This window comes from Elgaria multicarinata, chromosome 19, assembly GCF_023053635.1.
Source record: "Elgaria multicarinata webbii isolate HBS135686 ecotype San Diego chromosome 19, rElgMul1.1.pri, whole genome shotgun sequence".
NCBI classification, from domain to species: domain Eukaryota; kingdom Metazoa; phylum Chordata; class Lepidosauria; order Squamata; family Anguidae; genus Elgaria; species Elgaria multicarinata.
In genome coordinates this window covers 4,179,185-4,199,615 of record NC_086189.1, presented here as the reverse complement: position 1 = coordinate 4,199,615, position 20,431 = coordinate 4,179,185, and the positions used below count along the sequence as shown (strand labels likewise).

Here is a 20,431-nt window from a genome sequence, read left to right as displayed (position 1 = left end):
TTTAAATCACGGCATTGCTGCTTGGTTTTATTCTGGTTGTGCTTTTAATTATATTGTGGTTTTAAGCTTCTATATTATGTTTTATGCTGTATCTTATGGTTTTAATTTTTGTGAACTGTCCAGAGAGCTTCGGCTATTGGGCAGTATAAAAATGAAATACATAAAATAAATAAATACATAAAATTAAAAGCTACTGTGTTTGGGCAGTGGGGCATAAGGAATCTCTCAAGATCTAGGAACAACGTAGCCTGGAAGTTGTTGATTGGACTTACAAGTAGGGTGACCATATGGAAAGGAGGACAGGGCTCCTGTATCTTTAACAGTTGTACAGAGAAGGGAATTTCAGCAGGTGTCCTTTTTATGCATGCAGCACCTGGTGAAATTCCCTCTTCATCGCAACAGTTAAAGCTGCAGGAGCCCTGCCCTCTTTTTTGTATCTGGTGCCGTTTTTTCAAGATAGGCGTCAGGTTGACTTCTGGGAGTATGAGCGTGTTTATCATGCAACAGCTCTGCCACATTTGCAGGACTTTGTGGGGAGTCTAGACAAAGTTGTTTTCAATTTGTAGTCCTCCTGTGTTTCTCCATTGCATCTTGCACCTTTTTTTCTTACCAGGACAAAAAAACACCCATTAAGGCAGAAAAGATTGAATGCTCTTTTGATTGTTAGCATTAGGAGACCTCCCTGTGGAAACACCCTGAGTGAGGGGAGGGGTGGGGAGCAGATTTGTTGTGATGGGAGTTGTACTGAATGATATTTTTTTATATATAGCCCAAGATGGTCAGTGATAGTCGCTCTATTAAAATGTTTGCTCTTTGAACTAATTCCATTTGCAGTCACATTAGGAGGCAAAGATGGTGTCTTTGGTAGTTGTTTTTTTTTAAACACTCTTTCTATTTCTGTGTATCTTTATTTCCTAGTGAAAATACCAGGCTGTTGTTGTGACTATACTATTTTTTGGGGAGTGGAATGTCACCCTTTTGTGACTTATATAAAACTGGGAGGGAGCTAGAGAAAGTGTAAATGACTTATGAAGGAGCCGTTTGGGTGTGTAGGGGGTTGCATTTTAAAAGGGCACAATTCAAAGTGCTGGTTATCACCTATAAAGCCCTCTACAGCTCAGGTCCAGGTTATCTGAAAGACCCTATTCTCCCATATGAGCCTGCCCATGCTCTGCGATCTTTTGGGGAGGCCTTTCTCTCGGTCCGCCAACATCCCAGGCCCGCCTGATGGGTACGTGGGAAAGAGCCTTCTCGGTGGCTGCTCCAAAGCTCAGGAACTCCCTTCCCAGGGAGGCTAGGCTGACTCCCTCTGTGCTATGCTTTCGGAGGCAGGCAAAAAGTTTTTAGTTTCAGCAGGCTTTTGGAACTATACTGGACCTGCCGTTAATGTATTAAATCCCCCCTTTTAACCTGTTACAGTTTTTTTAATTTTTTTAACATGTTTTTAATTTGACTGTAGGTTTAATTCTATTTTAACTTTTGTAATTTATAGTTATATGTTTTAATTGTACATGTTTTAATCATGTAAACTGCCTTGAGTCCCAGTACTGGGGGAAAAGGCAGGATAATAATAATAATAGGCCAGGTACAAAGAACTGTTAAGGTTTCTCAGTACAGCTACGGACAACTTCCCTCTCAGAAGTTAGAATGTTAGTAAAGGTTCCATGACGTCACAGAAGTTCAGCCGTTGACTGGTGCCAGTTAGCGAAGGTTCTGTGACATCGCAGAAGTTCACCCAATGACTAGTGCTGGTGGTGAATTTACCTAAGTACACAAACAGAATGTATTGTAGGGTGCAATAATTGGAGGTCGCTCCTGAATTCACTTCAGCCCACTGAGAGATGCCTTCTACCTGCAGCCATCCTTCGAGACACAGGTGATTTTACAAAGTGGTCTCTGTGCAGGCAAGAGTTCCTGCCAAGTGGCTTTAAAACAGTTTGAAATAGATTTAATGTTTGACCTGTCGCTGCTCACTCCCTTCTCAGACTGGCCCTCCAGAAAAACCTGTGAAGTTGCACACAAACCGATGGAATTCTTCAAATTCCTCTTCCAAAAGCTGCCACAGAGCGAGCGAGCTGTATTTATTTTTAGGGCTAGGGCCCAATTAAGGAAATCTTAGTTGATTTCATCGTATGGGGTTTAGTGGATTAAATCCACATACATTTGCACAAGGGAAAGAAAAAACGTTTTTCTTGAACTCTTGAGATGTGTTGGACTGCAGCACCCATAATTCCCGTGTGTCTTGTGCGCACACCTGTGTGAGCTTCAATGATGCATCCATGCATGGCTGCAGGTGCCATCTTAAAGGCGTTCCCCCTTCTCCCTCTCTCACACACATGCGCACACAGGAAGGTTTCTTCTTCTTCTTCTTCTTCTTCTTCTTCTTCTTCTTCTTCTTCTTCTTCTTCGATGGCACTGCTTACCATCTTCATGTTCTTTACCAATTAAATGTTGCAGTTCTATTCACTTCCTTTAACACATCCGTATCCCACCCTTTCTCCAAGGGGCCTGGGGTGGATCCTTTTGCCATTTTCTCCCCACAATCACCCTGTGTGGTAGGCTAGGGAGAACGTGAGCAGTTTTCCTGTTTCTGTCAGGCCTTACCAGGAGTAGTCCTGTGGATTCAGGATAAGGCAATTCCAGTTAGCAGGGGAGCTGTCCAGCACTGAGCACAAGAAGAGAAATGTTGTTTCAGCAACGGTTAAGCTGCTTTAGAGGCAATGGTGGTGCCGCACTCCTTCCTAGCTTGTCCGTAGGGCTCAGATCCAGCGCATGCTTCCTCCTTACGAGAAGGACACACTACTTTGGGGGTGATCTGCATGGATCTTGACCAGCTGAAAGCTCCTCAGAGAGGTATGCCCTGGATGGTGACCTCAAGATGGCTAACGGCATCCCCACAGCTCCCCTTGACCCCTGCAAACACTAGGCCAGTGATTGCATCCTCCTCCTCTGAGGAGTTCTGGAATGCAGTTCTGGAATGGTCCTGCTTGGATAAAGGAGGCTCAGGGGAGACACGATAGAGATGTACAAAATGATGCCAGGTGTGGAGAATGTGGAGAGGGAGACATTTTTTCTTCCTGTCCCATAATACTAGAACCCAAAGGGATCATCCCATGAAGCTGATTGGTAGGAGATTCAGGACAGGTCAAACAAAGTCCTTCTTCACACAGCGCATAGTTAAACTATGGAATTCACTACCACAGGATGTGTTGAAGGCCACCAATTTGGATGGCTTTCAAAGGGGTTGGATAAATTCCTGGAGGAGGAGAAAGCTATCAAGGGCTACTAGTCCTGATGGCCATGTGCTACCTCTAGTATCAGAGGCAGTAAGCCTATATACACCTGTTGCTGGGGAACGTGGGTGGGAGGGTGCTGTTGCACCGTGTCCTCCTTGTTGGTCCCTGGCCATTGGCTGGTTGGCCACTGTGTGAACAGAGTGCTGGAATAAATCGACCCTCGGTTGATGCAGCAGGGCTGATCTTATGTTCTTATAACATGACTGTGATTGGTCCAAGATCACACAGCATGTATCACAGCTTAGCGGGGATTTGAACCCAGGTCCCCCCAGGCCCAATTCCAACACTCTCTTGACTACACTATGCTGGCTTTGTTATTTAAAAAGGTTGCCTCTGGAGTGCCAAGGTCCCCGGCATGGCAGCATTGCTTGTTCTTTGTGCAAGAAGTGCTCTTTAACAACCAAACATTAAATGAACCACAAGTTACCAATCATTCTGCTTGGCGGACCAGGAAGGCTTTGCAATACAATTATCTAATCTGCAGGTATTTAAGGCATGAACAAACAGGCAATATTGCACCTCCGTCAAGCTTCCATCAATTGCCCGTGAGTCCTTGTGCCGCCGGTGTTGGCTGGGTTTGGTGTGGAAATCTGGTGTGGCTTTAGGACAAGGATCAACTTCTCCCAGTGACCTCAGCTCTTGGGAATCAAGTGTGCTCCAATCTGCATAGCCCCTCCCCTTAATCTGCATGACCCTGCCCTGTTTCTTGGTCACACTTGAACTAGCATATATTCAATTATTTGTTGTTTATTTATTATGCTTTCAAAAAAAATTAAAATCCTGTCCTTCCTCCAATGAGGTCAAGGTGGCCTATTCTGTTCTCCCCTCTCTTCCATTTTATCCTCACAACAACTCTGTAAGGTAGGATTTGGCTGAGAGAGAGAAACTGGCCCAAGTTCACCCAAAGAGCTCTAGTAGCTACGCGAGTGGAGATCTGAATCTGGGTGAAACTAGTCATAGTTTTTGTGAACTGCCCAGAGAGCTTCAGCTATTGGGTGGTATAAAAATGAAATAAATAAATAAATAAATAAATAAATAAATACTCTGCCACTCTTAACTAGCCTTCTCCAACCTGGGCTCCTTCAGATGCATTGGACTAGAATTCCTAGCATTCACAAGGCAGCCATTTCACCCCCACAGCTAACCCGAGAGGTAGATTAGGGACATCGTGAGCGATTGTGCAGTACGTGCCACATGAGTCCTTGTGGATCCAGGATAATGAAGCTCAGCTTAGTCGGGGAGCTGTCCAGCAGGGATTACAGGAGGAGAGATATTGTTTCAGCAAAGATCAGGCTCCAGATTTATGTGTGAAGCTGCTGCCCCACCTCTTTCTGGGTCATCAGAAGTCTGGTTCTAGAGCATGGTTCTTCCCCTGTATGCTGGCTGGGGGATGATGGGAGTTGGAGTCCAACTATCTGGAAGACGATAGGCTAAGGAAGGCTGCTCTATCCCAGGGTAAGGAATCTGGGGCCCTCCGGATGTTATGGACTACAACTCCCACCTGCACAACCAATGGTTGGGGATTAAGGGAGCTGTAACATCAGACACCTGGTTATCTACTCCTGTTCTAACCACTATCCTATATATGCTAGTGATGGCAGGGAATCCCACTAGGCCTCTTAGCCCTGTCACCACAATGGAGAATACTATATATTACACAATACTAGAACAGGGCTTAAATACAATACTAGAACAAGGCTTAAAATTGCAATGCCCGAGCCCAGGGCCATTCGCTTCTTGTTTTTATTTTGGTGAGGGGAAGCGACAGCTGCCTGATTAGGAGTTGCGAAATGAAACCCCATCTCATCACACACATCCCCCTACCCCAAATGTGAAGTTTCCTAAGTGAGGAGGCTTTTTTGTCTGCCGCACAGCAGCAGCTCAGGCCTCTGCTCTGCTTTGAACTTGACAGCTGCCGTTTGGGCCGCTTGTACCCCCATGGTTGTAAATCTCGAAGCCTTTAATTAGCAGTTGGAAATGTAGCTGAGGGACACCAAAAAAAGAAAGAAAAAGAAAAGTGTATTAGCATAAAGATTAAGGCCACTGAGAATGAAGAGGATCTGGTGTAGACGGGGAAAAACATTAATAAATTAGTAATCATGTATAAAAGATAAAGCAGTCTTTTGGATTTTTATAAGCTTTGCTTAAATTGAAATTCCTTCCCCCTGCACACACCCACACCCGGCGCACTCCTTCTTCTTCCTCCAAAAGTCGTTAATATTTTCTCTACTGGTGATCCCTTCTGAAGGGAGATCTGTCATGAGTCACAGTATTAGAGAAATGAATGTATCGGGGTCAGACATTAGTATGTAAATCATGCTCTGCTTTTTTTATTCCGGGCCCTACCTCATGTTTGACCTTTTGTTCACTTAATCTGACTCCGCTGTGCCTGTCAGAGGATTTAATTCCATTGGGTTTGTGAAGAACACAGGGCTCCATGGCTGGTCTCCCTTTCCCCTCTGGCTGGGCTGCCCTTGATGGTCCTGTCAGAGCAAAGTTCTCCCTTTGCCTTCTCCATCCCGTTCCCCACATCCTCCATATCCTTGGATCACTTGTCCATTTGCTTTTTAATATTTGTAGGCCACTTTTTGGCCAGAAGCCCTTAAAGCAGTGTACAGCAGGGATGTGTGAGAATTTCATTTCATTTTTGTTTTGAGCAGATTTAACTGAATTTGCAAAGTCCTCCATGCTGGGTACATAAAGAATTTAAGGCATAAAAAAATCGAAGGTGCTTCATCCATCCAGGCCCAGAGCTATGAGTGTTTTGCTTTTATAGGTCTGGGTGGAAATTACGTTGGAACTAGGGCTGTGGATGGACCCCCAAATCGCTTTGGAAGCCGATTCGGAGCTTCTGAGTCATCCCCAATTTGACTCAAGCCACTTTGGGCCTTGGCCAATCTGCTTTGGATCCATATCCAAAGCAAGATCTGGGCACCCAAAGCAGGTCAGCTGTTGTGAGTTCCCTTGGTGGGCACCCGGGAAAGCTGGGCATGAGGCCAACCAGGCGTCCATCAGGCTCCCCCCTCCCTCCCCACTCACCCCCCCCCCAAACCTGGAGCCACTGCCTCTGCCTGCGGGACTTACCTGACCTATCTAGCAGCTGCCTGTCCTGGATGAGAGTCACTATTTTAAATAAAGATGGGGGTTCTGTAGTTTTGTAGGTCTTAAAGTTGCAAACTGTGGCAGCTGGATGGGTCAGGTAAGTCCCGTGGGTGGGGCAGGGACTCACAATTGCCCCAGGTTGGGCCGAGGTGGTCAGAAGTGCTTCAGACCGCCTTGGCCCAATCCGGTGCCAATCTGGATTCGGACCGAAGCAGGCCGAATCGGTCTGCTTTGGTTCAGATTTGGGTTTCAGTCTTGAAGTGATGCACAGCCCTACTTGGAACCATGTTAATGCTTAATATGGATCACCATCTCTTCTTTCTGACAGTCTCTTCAATAATAATAATAATAATAATAATAATAATAATAATAAATTTATTTATTACCGGCCCCTAAGTCTGGATCCAGGCAGGGGACAACATAAAATACAAAATATTATAAAACACATAATACTGATTAAAACATATAAAAACTAATACATTATTAAAATAACAGCCAGACGTCTTAAAATTCGACTGGGTAGGCCTGCCGGAAGAGATCAGTCTTTATAGCTTTTTTGTATTCAGAAAGTCTATTGAGTTGGCAGATCTCTCTCAGCAGGCCATTCCACAGTCTGGGAGCCCTATGAAGAGAGACTGAAAGAACTGGGCCTGTTTAGCCTGGAGAAGAGAAGATTGAGGGGAGACATGAGAGCACTCTTCAAATATTTAAAAGGTTGTCACCCAGAGGAGGGCCAGGATCTCTTCTCAATCCTCCCAGAGTGCAGGACACGGAATAATGGGCTCAAGTTAAAGGAAGCCAGATTCCAGCTGGACATCAGGAAAAACTTCCTGACTGTTAGAGCAGTATGACAATGGAATCAGTTGCCTGGTGAGGTGGTGGGCTCTCCCACACTAGAGGCCTTCAAGAGGCAGCTGGACAACCATCTGTCAGGGGTGCTTTAGGGTGGATTCCTGCATTGAGCAGGGGGTTGGACTCAATGGCCTTGTAGGCCCCTTCCAACTCTACTATTCTATGATTCTGTGATTTGGTGACGTCTTGCCATGCTACAACAGCTCTGCCTGTGTCGGCATTGCTGGTGAACTAATAAAGAGAGGTGTTGTTCGGTCGAAAGGAAACTAGGAGCTTGGGAATTTTCTTTCGGCTGCTATTTCTGAGCCTCATTTAGTGGAATCCTTTAAAAATCAAAATTGTGTTGGGTGCAGGGAGAATACCTTAGGAGTCATGTCATCTACTTTAACTCGATGGTTCCTGAGTAGCAGATGGCTCCTGGAGCACTGAGGAAAATATAATGGTGCTTTTCAAATGGGATCACTTTAGCTAACAGTCGGGGACAGGTTTGGGCTGGTGGAAAAACTCCGATGTGCCATTTTCCAGCCAAGAATGAAAATGAGCCTTACAAATGGCGATCCTAATTAAAGTCTAGCTTCATATATGTGTGTGGGTGCCTGGCCCTGACCTACTTAGTGATAGAGTTTCCCTTAATGAGCTACATCTAGAACATACCTGAAGACAAACAGGGAATAATGCATGCCAATTGAATTGACTTGGGCTGGCTCAGGCAAACCGTTGTCCGAGGAATTTCCGTCTCTCTGCAGTGGCAGATATGGCCCCGATTCTGCTTGAGTCCATTGGATAACCAGGCGATCTGAAGTTGCCACAAAATTTCACCTAAAGTGAAATTTGGAACTGAGCTCTGAAGATTCTTGCTCAGAACAAACAAATGACGAATTTTGAGAGAGGGAAAAAAATCGGCACAACATTCCCAGGCATGTGCGCCACACTGTCCATACACTTGGCTGGATCCAGGATCTCCTTCTACAAGAGGAAGGGTTCCTCTCGTGGAAGGCCCCTGCACCTGATTTTGGAGGGATCCACCCCATTCAGCACGGTCTCTTGACTCTCTGTGTAGCATTTACAGGGGGCTGGCAGGGCGGCCATGGGTAGGAGGGTTTAAGAACATAAGAAGAGCTATGCTGGATCCTGTCCAGCATTCTGTTCACACAGTGGCCAACCAGCTGCCCACAGGAAACCCACAAGTAGGACATGAGTGCAACAGCACTCTCCCACCCATGTTCCCCAGCAACTGTTTCCCCTGCATACTGCCTCTGATACAGGAGGTAGCATAGAGCCATCAGGACTAGTAGCCATTGATAGCCTTCTGTCTCATTCCTGGAGGGGGATTAGAATTAGTGGGGGAGACCACTTACATCAGCACAGTTGATCCAGTGTAAATGTGGATCCAATCTCATGAAACCAGCAGAAATCTGCATTGAGTTTAAGTCTACTTACACACACACCCCACTTTGCCAGTCTGGTGCTATTGCCTCTTGCTGTTCGACCCTTTCCTCCCTGTTGTAAATCTTTAGGGAGGGTGGAACCAGTCCATAAAGCCAAATAAAATATAATAAATCACATTAAATATGTACAGAATTTGCACCAAGACGGGCTTGGCCAACTGGTGATCCGTCATGTGCAGCACAGTAGCCAGACAGCTATGTGTGATGGTTCCAATGGACCCTTCGACATTCCCCCTGCTATAATTGCAAACTCAGTGGGTTTGTCGCTTCACAGGCCATGTTCTGTGGCTGGTTTGCTGGGCCTCTAGTTGCAGACGCCTGCACTGGGAGTTTTGCCACAAATAGCACCCAAAATCTTGCTTATTTTTCGCCTTGGTTTAAGGGGCTTAGTGGTGTCTCAGCAGAAATTCTAGTTTGCGTCATGCAGGATGGTTTCTTCTAAGCCAGAGTAAATGTTTACACCCGGTTTCTTCACTAAGTCCTTGAAAATGGGTTTTTGCGACAGAAAACACTGGCAGGGTGTTAATGGACAGACAGGTTCACTTCTCTAGGGGAGGACGGACGCAGGAGATAGGAAACAACAAGGCACGTTAATGCAATTTTTATGTTGCTGTTTGAACTACAGAGCTGAGCCCGGTGATGCTGCGTCGCAGGAGAAAGATGACTTGCTCGAAGAAGGGTCCGTGGAAAAACTGGAGTTGGATGGCAGCAAAAGCCTGGAAGCCAACATCCCCACAATTTGCCTGAAGCAAGTTTTCCCAAAGTACGCAAAACAATTCAACTACCTGCGGCTGGTGGACCGGATCGCGGCTTTGTTCATCCGTTTCTTGGGTGTGAAAGGAACAAGCAAGTTGGGACCCACGGGTTTCCGGACGTTTATAAGGTGAGGGGTTTGGAGAGGTCATTTGAAAGAATGTCCTGGAGGTTGGCCTTGCGTGGAACTCCCCTATGCAGCTTTTCATGTGCTGTGGGGTAAATTCCTGGATGCAGGGCTATTTTGCGCCCTAGGCAAGGTGAGCTACTTGCACCCACCCCCAAATTGCATGGAAGTCTGAACGTGTGCACCGAGTGGAGAGCTGGGACTGGCTGACTTTGATTTGGGACCGAGCCGTCTGGAATTCACCAGGACTTACTTCTGTGTGAAAGCAACCCGTTATGTAGCCTGGCGTCCCGATCCCCTCCACACGTTTACTTGGGGGAATAAGGCTTCCGAGTAAGGAGGCATAGGTGGATTGGGCTGCACTGGTGCCTCCCGGTGCAACGCTTTCTTGGATGCAAGTCCCATTGATCCACGCGCGCAGGATCGGGAAGCAGGAGAGTTTTCCTTGCGAGGAGTCCACAAGTCCTTAGCTTTCCTGGGGGAAGGGAGAGGGAGTGCCGCTTACCCGCCTGCCTGGACATCGTGGCCTGTTTGAGGAGAGAGGGCAGGCGACCTGGTGCCCTTTCCTCAGGAGTAAGGCAGAGGCTGGCTTGGGCCAGGGTCAAGCTCGCCATGTGCTTTTGCTTCTTCTGGTGGCAGTGGCCTCCCGGCTCTAGGAGGGCGGCTTCTGGGTGGCTAGAGCAGCTCTGGGAAGCCGGCTTCCAGGCGGAAGTCCAAACGTGGAGCCCCACCCCCACCCCAGTGTCCCTGGCTTCGCTTCGGCTGGGCAGGCGCGGGGCGCCATCTCGCCCGCCCAGGCCCAGCTGAATCCTCGGGCTGGGCCAGCCTGGCTCACAGCCAACAACACGTGTGAGTGCTGCATGGCACCCTGTGCCCCTCTTAGCTTGGCACTCTCGGTGGCCGCCTGAGTGGCCTCTATGGTAGCACTGGCCCTGCCTGGGTGAACTGCCGAATTCTGCCACACAGTTTTTTCCTGTCTTTCTGGTGGTGGGAATGAGGGTAGCAAGAGGGTTGGCCGCTGTGTGAACAGAGTGCTGGACTAGATGGACCCTTGGTCTGATCCAGCATGAGGGCTCTTCTTAAGTTCTTAAGAGATGAATGTGAGCAGAGCTTTAGCTATTCCTTGAGCCATGGAGAGCTAGATGGAAGCTCCGTGTTCCAAATCCAGCCCTCTTTCCTTGTCTTTTGGGCTGAAAGAGGCACTGCAACGGCTAATCCAATGCTCACCTAGTGAGTTCTGGATTGAGCTGGGACTGCTAGGTCAGTTCACCGTGTCGTTGGAAGTCTGCTGCGTCCCACCGGGATGCTTCCTCCCGAACCCTTATTGTCTGCCTTGTCCCCACTGCCACCTCCACAACTTTCTTTCGTCCTCGCCAGAAACAGCAAGATAAGCAACAGCGGATTCAGCATGGCTGCTGCGGATATCCTTTACATCGACATAACCAGAAGGGGAAGCGGCCTTGCCATGGACCAAAGGGATGCAGGTCAGCCATCTTATTTTGTAATCCTGGGGAAAGAGGGGATAGGGATTGGTTTCACGGCTGCTCCAGTTTGCTGATAAAGGAGAACACGCAGGCCAGCGTAGGGATGGGGAAATGAGAGTGATGTTGGCAATCGCGAGGATTCGCTGAACATCACTTCAACGCTTGCCTCGTGCCCGATTCCCGTTCGCATTTGCGTTCGCTGCTCGTTTTACATGAATGGGAAATCATGCAAATCTCCCCAAATTTGCAAAAATTTCATCCATAGTCTAAAGCGGGGCTGATTCAGCTGCCTTAGGAAATTTGTGCGAATCGAACTGGGAATCAGGAATGAGACGAACGCAAGCGCTTGTTTGACAATTTGTGACTATATTTGCTGACGTCCAGAGCTCTGGATGGGGCATGCCTGCATGTTTTGCGAGCAAAAATGAAATCCTCAAGCATCTCATGGTGGGCTTGAGGCAGGTGTGGCTGAGCAAAACAGAGCCCTGCGGATTTACGCAAACTTGAGCAAGGGAGATCATTTCTCTCTCTCAAAACCCCCTGCAAACCTCAAGGTCTGTGTCCTCTTTAAGTCCCTCTTTCGCACCTTATGGGGAGCCCTGGAGTGAGTGTCCTCATTTGAAGACATGGCTCAGACAGCTCTCAAAGGTTTGCACAGGAAGAAAACTTAAAAAACCACACACATTATTTCCTGCATTGAGCAGGGGGTTGGTCTCGATGGCCTTATAGAATCATAGAATCATAGAATCGTAGAGTTGGATTATTTCTGGGAAAATCCACGTCCTCCCGCCAACCCCAGCTACTGTGAGGCTTGAAACTACACTTGGAAGAAGCAGAAGAACATCATGGCATAGTAGAGTTGGAAGGGGCCTCTAAGGCCATCGAGTCCAGTTCAGGAATCCACCTTAAAGCATCCCTGACAGGTGGTTGTCCAGCTGCCTCTTGAAGGCCTCTAGTGTGGGAGAGCCCACAACCTCCCTTGGTAACTTGTTCCATTGCCTTACTGCTGTAACAGTCAGGAAGTTTTTCCTCATGTCCAGCTGGAATCTGGCTTCCTTTAACTTGAGCCCGTTATTCCACTCTGGGAGGATCGAGAAGAGATCCTGGCCCTCCTCTGTGTGACAACCTTTGAAGTATTTGAAGAGGGCTCTCATGTCTCCCCTCAATCTTCTCTTCTCCAGGCTAAACATGCCCAGTTCTTTCAGTCTCTCTTCATAGGGCTTTGTTTCCAGACCTCTGATCATCCTGGTTGCCCTCCTCTGAACACGCTCCAGTTTGTCTGCATCCTTCCTGAAGTGTGGTGAAGTATAGGCCCCTTCCAACTCTACTATTCTATGATTCTATGAAAAAAAAAACCCAACATCCCCAAAACTAAAGCTTTCCCCTTGGCTCTAGAGCTGAATGGGTTTATTTAAAAGCTTCTCAGGCAAAATAATAACAATCATTAAACGTATCAATTCATTGAAGCAGTAAGGAAGGGCCTCCCTGTCAAGCTATTGCAGATGACGGTTAAAGTCCAGGTCCCTTTGTTGTCGGGTGGGGGTGGGGGTAGTTAATGTGTGTGTGTGTGTATGTGTATGTGTATGTGTATGTGTTGGGGTGTGTGAAACTAGAACCCATTGAGGGTAGGTATGCATATTAGATTTCACTTTTGGGACTGAGATTTCTCACCTTCTCACCATTGCTGAATTTTGCTGATGTATTTGTAAATCATGGGGGGGAAACCCCCACAAGCTATTAGAACTTACCCGGCAATAAAATAAGTTAGTGGAAGTGTCCAACTTTTGAATTTCATTAGTAAGTACCAAAATTGATAGGCAATCAGAGCAACAGGAAGCTTATTTTTCATGTTTATTGCTTCAAACTAACATTGCCATCTGGCCCATTGTTAATTCTGGATTAGCGCTTGGTTTTGGTTTGCATCTTAAATTGCTGCTGATAAGCAGAATCTGTTGTTTGTGGGATGTTGCTAGCACAGATTTGTCCCTGTATGTATGTCTGTGTTTGCGTGTGTGTGAGTTCATGTGTGTTTTGTTTATCAGTATTGTGTCTTTGGTTTGCTGACCGGAACGGGCGCTAGGAAAAATATTTATTTACACTGCATTCAGGGTGAGAGAATTCTCTTCCTCCACACACCCCCACTCTCCAAAAGCTGTAGGCCTTCCTCTGAGCCGTACCAAAATACAGCTGCTCTGCAAATTTCCTGGATTGTTTCCCTTGGCTAGATTGCACCTTTCGTTGTCCTGGCTGAAAGCCACTTTTCGATTGCTTTTGTAGGGGTGTGGTGTGGCAAGGCGGGGCGGTTGTATCTAGAATGCTTCAGCAGTTCACCTTTTGCAACGCCAGTGCTCTTTTCCCACCGTATGCCTGGCAGCTGAAGCTCCATCCTTGGGTGGGGTGGGGTTGGGGAGCATGCCATCTACTCTGCAGTACTAACCCACCTGAGCACCCTGTTTATAGGGCTAATCCCTCTCCACCAGGCCCTATAAAGTCCCTGACTCAGAACTTGCTCTTCTGCCCAAGCAACTCATCTCTGCTGTGAGTACGTGGTCTATGTCAGCAGTGGGCAACGTTGTTGGGTCAATTCACCCCTCACTGGACTCCCTTGCAGGATGCATTTCCCCTGCCTGGAGCTGTCAGGGTTCCTTCCGTGGCCTGGGCCCCCTGAGCAACTCTTTAAGGATCTCTTGCCTTCTTCAGAGTCCTACCTACCTTCTTTTACCTTCCCCCTTCCCAGTTTCTGGTCCATGCCGGTTGGACGTAGCTGCTTCTCTTTGGGCAAGTGCAGACGTTCTGTAATGCTCTGGAACCCTCAAGCGTGAGCCCAGGGAAGTTGAACCCATGGATGCCTGGCGGTTTGCAGAGAGAATGCTTATAAATTTGTTCTAAGGGCGACAGAGCTTAAACGGCCTCCCGCAGAGGGCCCATAAAAGGGAGGCGTGTGTGGAAAGGCAAAATTAAAAACCCACATTTGGAAAACGATGACATTTATTTTACAAGGGACTTTCTCTCTCTTTTGTGTGTGTTCCCCATCAGGTTTTTTAATATGTGCTCCGGATCCCAATGAACCTTAACAACGGGAAGGCTTAAATGCTCGTTTTGCGTCCCTTACACAGATTTAATTGTCAGGTTTTATTAAAAATGGTAATGGATGGGTTTTATTTTTAATATCCACAAAGACGTTTTATACCAGAGAATTGGGAATGGAAATTAGAGTGTTATCAGCTGGGGGATTTGGATAAATCTCCCTCGCCCCCTACAAAAGAGGCAAGAATAAGGAATGCATTCTGTTATGTGAATCATGGAGACCTTTTGAATGACAAAGGGCATCGGATGTGCTATTCTCTGCTGTGAATTATCCACATACACTTGAAAAAAAGTACCCAGCCCACCCGTTGGTTAAATGGTGAGGCAAATTGAGAGCTCACAACCTCCTCGTCTGTGGGATAGCACCCCCCCAATCCCATTATTGGCTGTGCTTCTGTGATGTCACGGAATGCCAAGTAAATTTCTAACTTGCATGAGTGTTCATGTTCTTTCATTTTAAGCTGCCTTGAAGACCTGTGGTCAGTAAGAAATTAATATTTAAATCAATTAATAAAATAAATAAATATGGTGGCATCGACTTCCTGTTTCCACTGTATTCCCATAGTGTTTGTAATAATATTTCATTATTAAACTCATATGGATTACCTGAACCGTTTCAGGGCTTCTTGGAATTCTCAGATCTAGCGATCGAATTTCCATTTCCAACATCCACCAAACTGGGCTCAACTTGAATCGCCCAGAATCAGATATGAACAGACCAGCCACCATCAAAAATACAAATACAACTGTCTAGGTAAAGCTCTGGCCCTTTTATTTATTTCATTTTTAATTTTTTTAAAATTTATACTTAAATATTCTCATACAATAAAAGAAAACAACATAATACATAAATGTTAGATAACCTTAATAACATATATTCTAACTTAATCTGTTAACATAACCATACTTAACATAAAAGTGCACCCCGCACCAGGGGATCTTATTCACCAGGGGATCTTATTCCTCTCTCCAAAATCTCATTGTTTCTTCTGGAGGTGGCTTCCCACTCCCCTTAGATAAAACAAATTCTAGGAACTGTTTCCATATTCTCTCAAAAATTCGTTTTTGTTATTCCTCGTCTCACTTTTATATTACATGTTAATTTATCATTAATAGCAATATCCCAAATCTCTTTATACCAATCTTCTATATGGTAATCCCCTTGAACCTTCCAGTCCCTAGATATCATTAACCTTGCTGCTGTTAGCAAATTCGTTATCAATTCTTTTGTCTCTTTATTACAATTTAATTCTCCATATAATGATAACAATGCCACTATAGGCCTTTTATTTATTTCAAGTTGCTGGGGAACATGGGTGGGGGGTGCTGTTGCACGATGTCCTGCTTTCACAGAATCATAGAATAGCAGAGTTGGAAGGGGCCTATAAGACCATCGAGTCCAACACCCACCCACCTTGCTCAATGCAGGAATCCACCCTAAAGCATCCCTGAAGGATGGTTGTCCAGCTGCCTCTTGAAGGCCTCTAGTATGGGAGAGCCCACAACCTCACCAGGGAACTGATTCTATTGTCGTACTGCTCTAACAGTCAGGCAGTTTTTCCTGATGTCCAGCTGGAATCTGGCTTCCTTTAACTTGAGCCCCTTATTCCGTGTCCTGCACTCTGGGAGGATCGAGAAGAGATCCTGGCCCTCCTCTGTGTGACAACCTTTTAAGTATTTGAAGAGTGCTATCATGTCTCCCCTCCGTCTTCTCTTCTCCAGGCTAAACATGCCCAGTTCTATCAGTCTCTCTTCATAGGGCTTTGTTTCCAGACCCCTGATCATCCTGGTTTCCCTCCTCTGAACATGCTCCAGCTTGTCTGCGTCCTTCTTGAATTGTGGAGCCCAGAACTGGATGCAATACTCTAGATGAGGCCTGACTTTGTTGGTCCCTGCCCAACAGCTGGTTGGCCACCATGTGAACAGAGCGCTGGACTAGATGGACCCTTGGTCTGATCCAGCATCAGGGCTCTCCTTGCGTTCTTATGTTCACTTTTTGTCTAAAGATCTCATAGTGCCATACGTGGTTTCTCCCTCTACCACCATTTTGTCTTCACAACAACCCTGTGAGGTAGTTTAGGTTGAGGGAGAGTGGCTTTGCTTGATGAATTTGAACCCTAGCCTTCTGACTTTTAAATCCAGCACTCTAATCTTCACACCACGTTGGCCTTTTGTCTTGTGCATGGGAACATGGTTATTTGAGAACTGTGTGACAGGACGTGGGCTTTGATCTTGGCTTAGCTTTTGGCTGTTAAGGCACGGAATGGGTCCCAAACCTTTTTGGGCAGGTGGACACATTTGGAACTTTCAGGGGAACGTTGTGGATGCTCTCACAAAATGGGTTCTGTGGTTGTCATGGAGACCATAGCTGGCTACAAAACACTCATTTCCCAGAAGACAAACTGGTGAGGCTAAAAGAAAACTAACTTGATGAAGAACCTATGTAGAAGGCAGGGTGTCATATGAGTGTGTGTGGAAGGAAGCACCCTCTTTTGAACCCCAATAAAGAAGGCACTCGGTGGCACCCTCTCACTTTGCAGCATGCTGTCTTCCCCGTTATTATTATTTTTAATTACAAAAAAGAATGATTCTGTTTTCCGTGCATGTACAGCCCAGTAAAATAACAGAACTTCTAACTTTCTTATTCCATTAAAAGCTCTGCAGGAGTGCCACTTAAGGGGTGTGTGTGTGTGTGTGTATGTGTCTTTTCCCTCGCATGCCACTCCACCATGACTGATAAAATGAAGTCCAGGTCTGGCATCTGCTGAGCTGTGATAAACCTGGCAGCCTCTTTGCCAGACGATTTGCCGCCCACCTCACGGGTGACCCCAATTGCAGCCCTCGGTTGAGGGAAATTACACTTCAGAGTGTAATTGTACTGTTTCAAAAGAGCCTTTTCTTCCCCTTGCTCTCAATAAGCCCGGATTGAATGTGCAAAAATAACAATATATAATACATACGCACTTTGAAGCCTTATCGGAAAATTATTCTCCTTCAGTCTTCGCCCTTCACTGAACGAGTCCCTCAAAGGCCTTTCCTGATTGCCGGCATATTGCAAAGGTTTCAGCAGGCCACACGGATCCCCCACTAGGTATTAAGTTGGACGTTTTAACTCACTGCCAGGTTTGGGAACACCGGCGCTATTTTTTAATGAGCTGATCTGCTTTCTCCGTCACTTACTGCAACAAGAAAAGTTCTAGGTATGATTTATAATAAAACAAAACACGGACCTCTCTCCGTTGTGAGGACATGTCTTTTCTGGATGGTGAGAGCACAGGACAGGGCCGGCATCGAGGGTGGGCATGGTTGGGCACCCGCTGAAGGCCACACCCTAGCAGGGGGCCACTCTCAAAAGCCCCCGGATGTTGCTGCTCCTCTTCACCATGGCAACCTCTTTGTTCACTTACCTCTTGCTTTGGCTCAGAAAATGGTGGCCTTAAGGGGAACCAACCTGGACAGCACCATAGTGATGGGCTAAACTATTAACTTCCATCATCCCCAACAAGCATGGCCCTGGGCCTGTTTGCTGGGGACAGTGGGGGTTGTAGTCCAACACCTGGAAGGTAACAGGGAAGGGAAATTGGCCTTGGGGCCATAATACCCCAAAGACGTCCTCTCCTCGTATGAATCTCCTTGCCCTTTGAAGTCCTCTATCAAAGACTTTTTGTGTGCCCTTTTGCTTCCTGAGGTTCAGGTGGTCAGGATGCAGGTTAACACAGCCCACCATACTGTCTCTGGACCACAATCCTCCAGGCTCCAAATTTGTTCCTCTCGGTAATGCAGTCTCTGATCCTCTCTGATCCTTGCCTTCTCTGCTTGCTGTCTGCTCTGTCCCCTTTCCTTTATCCACTCTGCTTGCCCAAGTCCTCTTCCCAGCCGTTGGCTTCCCAGCTTGCTCACATGTCATAGGTGTGAGATTTAGGTCCAGCCTAATGAATCTTAGACACCCCTTATAGTAACTGCAGTGTTTGTAGGTATTCTGTTGCTGACACTTTCCCCTCTGGGAAGTTAGAATGTTGGCGAACATTCCTTGACATCACCAATCCCTGGTCAGTGGATACATTCCTTGAGATTGCTAGACTCAACCTGTCTCTCTGTGTGCACATGCGTGCACGTGTCATCAGAGTTGGTAGGGCAGAAGGTTTTAGGCTGAAAGGCCATGCCTCATTCCTAATTCGCCCTTCCTTTCCTTTCCTTTCCTTTCCTTCCAGGGATGGGCCTGCAGGCTTTTGTAGAAGCAGTCTGTTTTCTGGCGCAGAGGAGGTACAAGTCTCTCTCCCTCCACGAGCAAGTGGAGCTGCTGATAGACTTCTGCGAGTACAACCTGGCTGCCCTGGACGAGAAGCGCCTGGCCTGCAACCGTGTTGTTCCTGAACGCCGCACAGCCCTGGTCACCTGCCATCAAGACAGACTGCACCTGAGCCCTAGCGCTCACACGCCGCCTCAATACCATGGCCCGACGGCCCATAAATTGGTTGATTATAGAAGCCCCCGGCCCTGAAGAGGCTGCGTTTGGTTGGGGAAAAATGAAGGTCTCTCCAGCATGAAGCCATCTGTGCCGCGGGAGATGAAATGGGCGCGGGAGCCCTCCTGCCTCAGAGTCATATTTTTATTTATTGCCACCTGTCCCGATTGATGCTCCTCCACCAAGATCCTTGCCGCGCAGCGTCCACCTTTCGAACGATGGCTGTCGGTGGGAGGGCCGGCTATTTACGACGTCCTGTCAGAGCGACAAGCTGACTCCCCCTCCACTCTCTCTTCCATCTCAAGTTGATTTTAAACAAGGGTCATCTACGAAGACCAAGCATGGCAGGTGTCACGGAACCAAAACCGGAGAAGAACCCGCCTCGCTTGAGAGAGTCCGGCCTTGTCACTCCTCGCCGAAGTCTAAGTGGGCTGGGAGAAAGTGGTGATTCACTGCGTTTTGCTTCGCGGGAGGAGGAAGAGGTGGGAGGGGGTGAGATCTAGGAGGTATGTAGAGCTATAGAAATGGTAGAAGATGTTGGTAACGATGAACTAAAACCCTATTTATGTATTTCAGACACTTTGTCAGGGCTCTTCTCATTCTGGAGGGTGGGTGGAACCAGCGCCCAGCACTGCTGATGCGCTGTAGCTCAGCAGCGTAGCACACGCTCTGCATGCAGGTGATCTCAGGTTTTATCCGCTGAAGTCTCCGCTTGGAAGGATTGGGTGGCAGGGCCAGGAAATGCCCTTGGCTGAGACGTTGCATAGCTGCTGCCTGTCAGAGTACAGAATACTGGGGTGGATGGAGCAATGGTTTGATTTTATCTAGTATGCTCACTCACAGCTTTGTGGAGGCGGCGGGGGGGGGGGGGAGGCGGGAGAAATGCCCCAAAGGTGTTCTCTCTCTCTTTCTCTCTCTCTCTCATATCCCATATCCTTGCATGCCATAAAGGATGAATGTTTATGTTCATCCAGGGTAGTTGGGGAGTAGATGAACTCTCCAAACAAACACTTCGCTTGGGCATCTGGAGCCATCGGCTTCCGGAAGGGTTTAAGCAGGGCTGCATGTGCAGTCCACGATTTAGCAACAGCACTGGGCAAATGCAGAAATTTGTACCGAGCACGGAATTCGCCGTTCCAAAAATATAAGCTTTCGTTGAAATGGAAACAGTGAAAATAGCAAGTCCTTAATGCTGAAAGCGCATGATGAAATCTCAGAAGCAAAAGCATGTGCGTTCGGGTGGGGGGGTTTCAAGAGATTGGGGTGTGTGTGCATGTGTGTGTGGGTGTTCTTCAGTGTCTGGTGAGCAGAAGCAAGGAGGGGGGGCTTCAAAACAAGCAGGCAAATTTTCTTGAAGTTGCATAACTTTATAAACAGGTTGCAAAATTCACATTAGGAATGTTGTCAATGTTTGCTTACCTTCTGGTTTGGAGCATGAAGTGCCTTGCGCTCACATTGACTTTGCCTTTCAGACAACTGTTGCCTCCAAAGTGATCCAGGAAGGAGTAAACTGTACAGGTTTACAAGGGCTTGAAGCTTGCCCACGTGGGGCCGGCCCCAGAGTGGGGGTGGGGAGTACTGACCCCCTGGAGGGAGTAACGTAGGGGTGAACCGGGACAGCAGCCCCTAAAAACATGGGGGGGGGGGAAGAATGGTGTTGGGTTGACCAGGCCACCGTGTCTTAGGGAAAGGTAACAGGAGGCAGCGGATCTAGTTGAGGAGACAGCATGCAAAGCGATTCCTTCTGGGATCACCTCGTCCTCATGGCCTAACCATTGCACTCTACTGCTCTTTGCATGCGGTTCTCTCTCCCTGCC

At 47.3% G+C, this 20,431-nt stretch overlaps 1 protein-coding gene across 1 annotated transcript in view; it reads left to right on the top strand.

Annotated features, from left to right (window-relative positions):
* TTLL11 (tubulin tyrosine ligase like 11) overlaps window positions 1–19,475 on the top strand; it is a 66,523-nt gene extending 47,048 nt beyond the window's left edge. The window contains exons 7-9 of the mRNA XM_063144503.1: window positions 9,324–9,581; window positions 10,956–11,062; window positions 18,361–19,475. Of these exons, the coding sequence (XP_063000573.1) occupies window positions 9,324–9,581; window positions 10,956–11,062; window positions 18,361–18,650 (655 nt within the window). The 3' untranslated portion in view covers window positions 18,651–19,475. The remainder of the gene's footprint in view (window positions 1–9,323; window positions 9,582–10,955; window positions 11,063–18,360) is intronic.
* The last annotated feature ends 956 nt before the right edge of the window (window positions 19,476–20,431 follow it).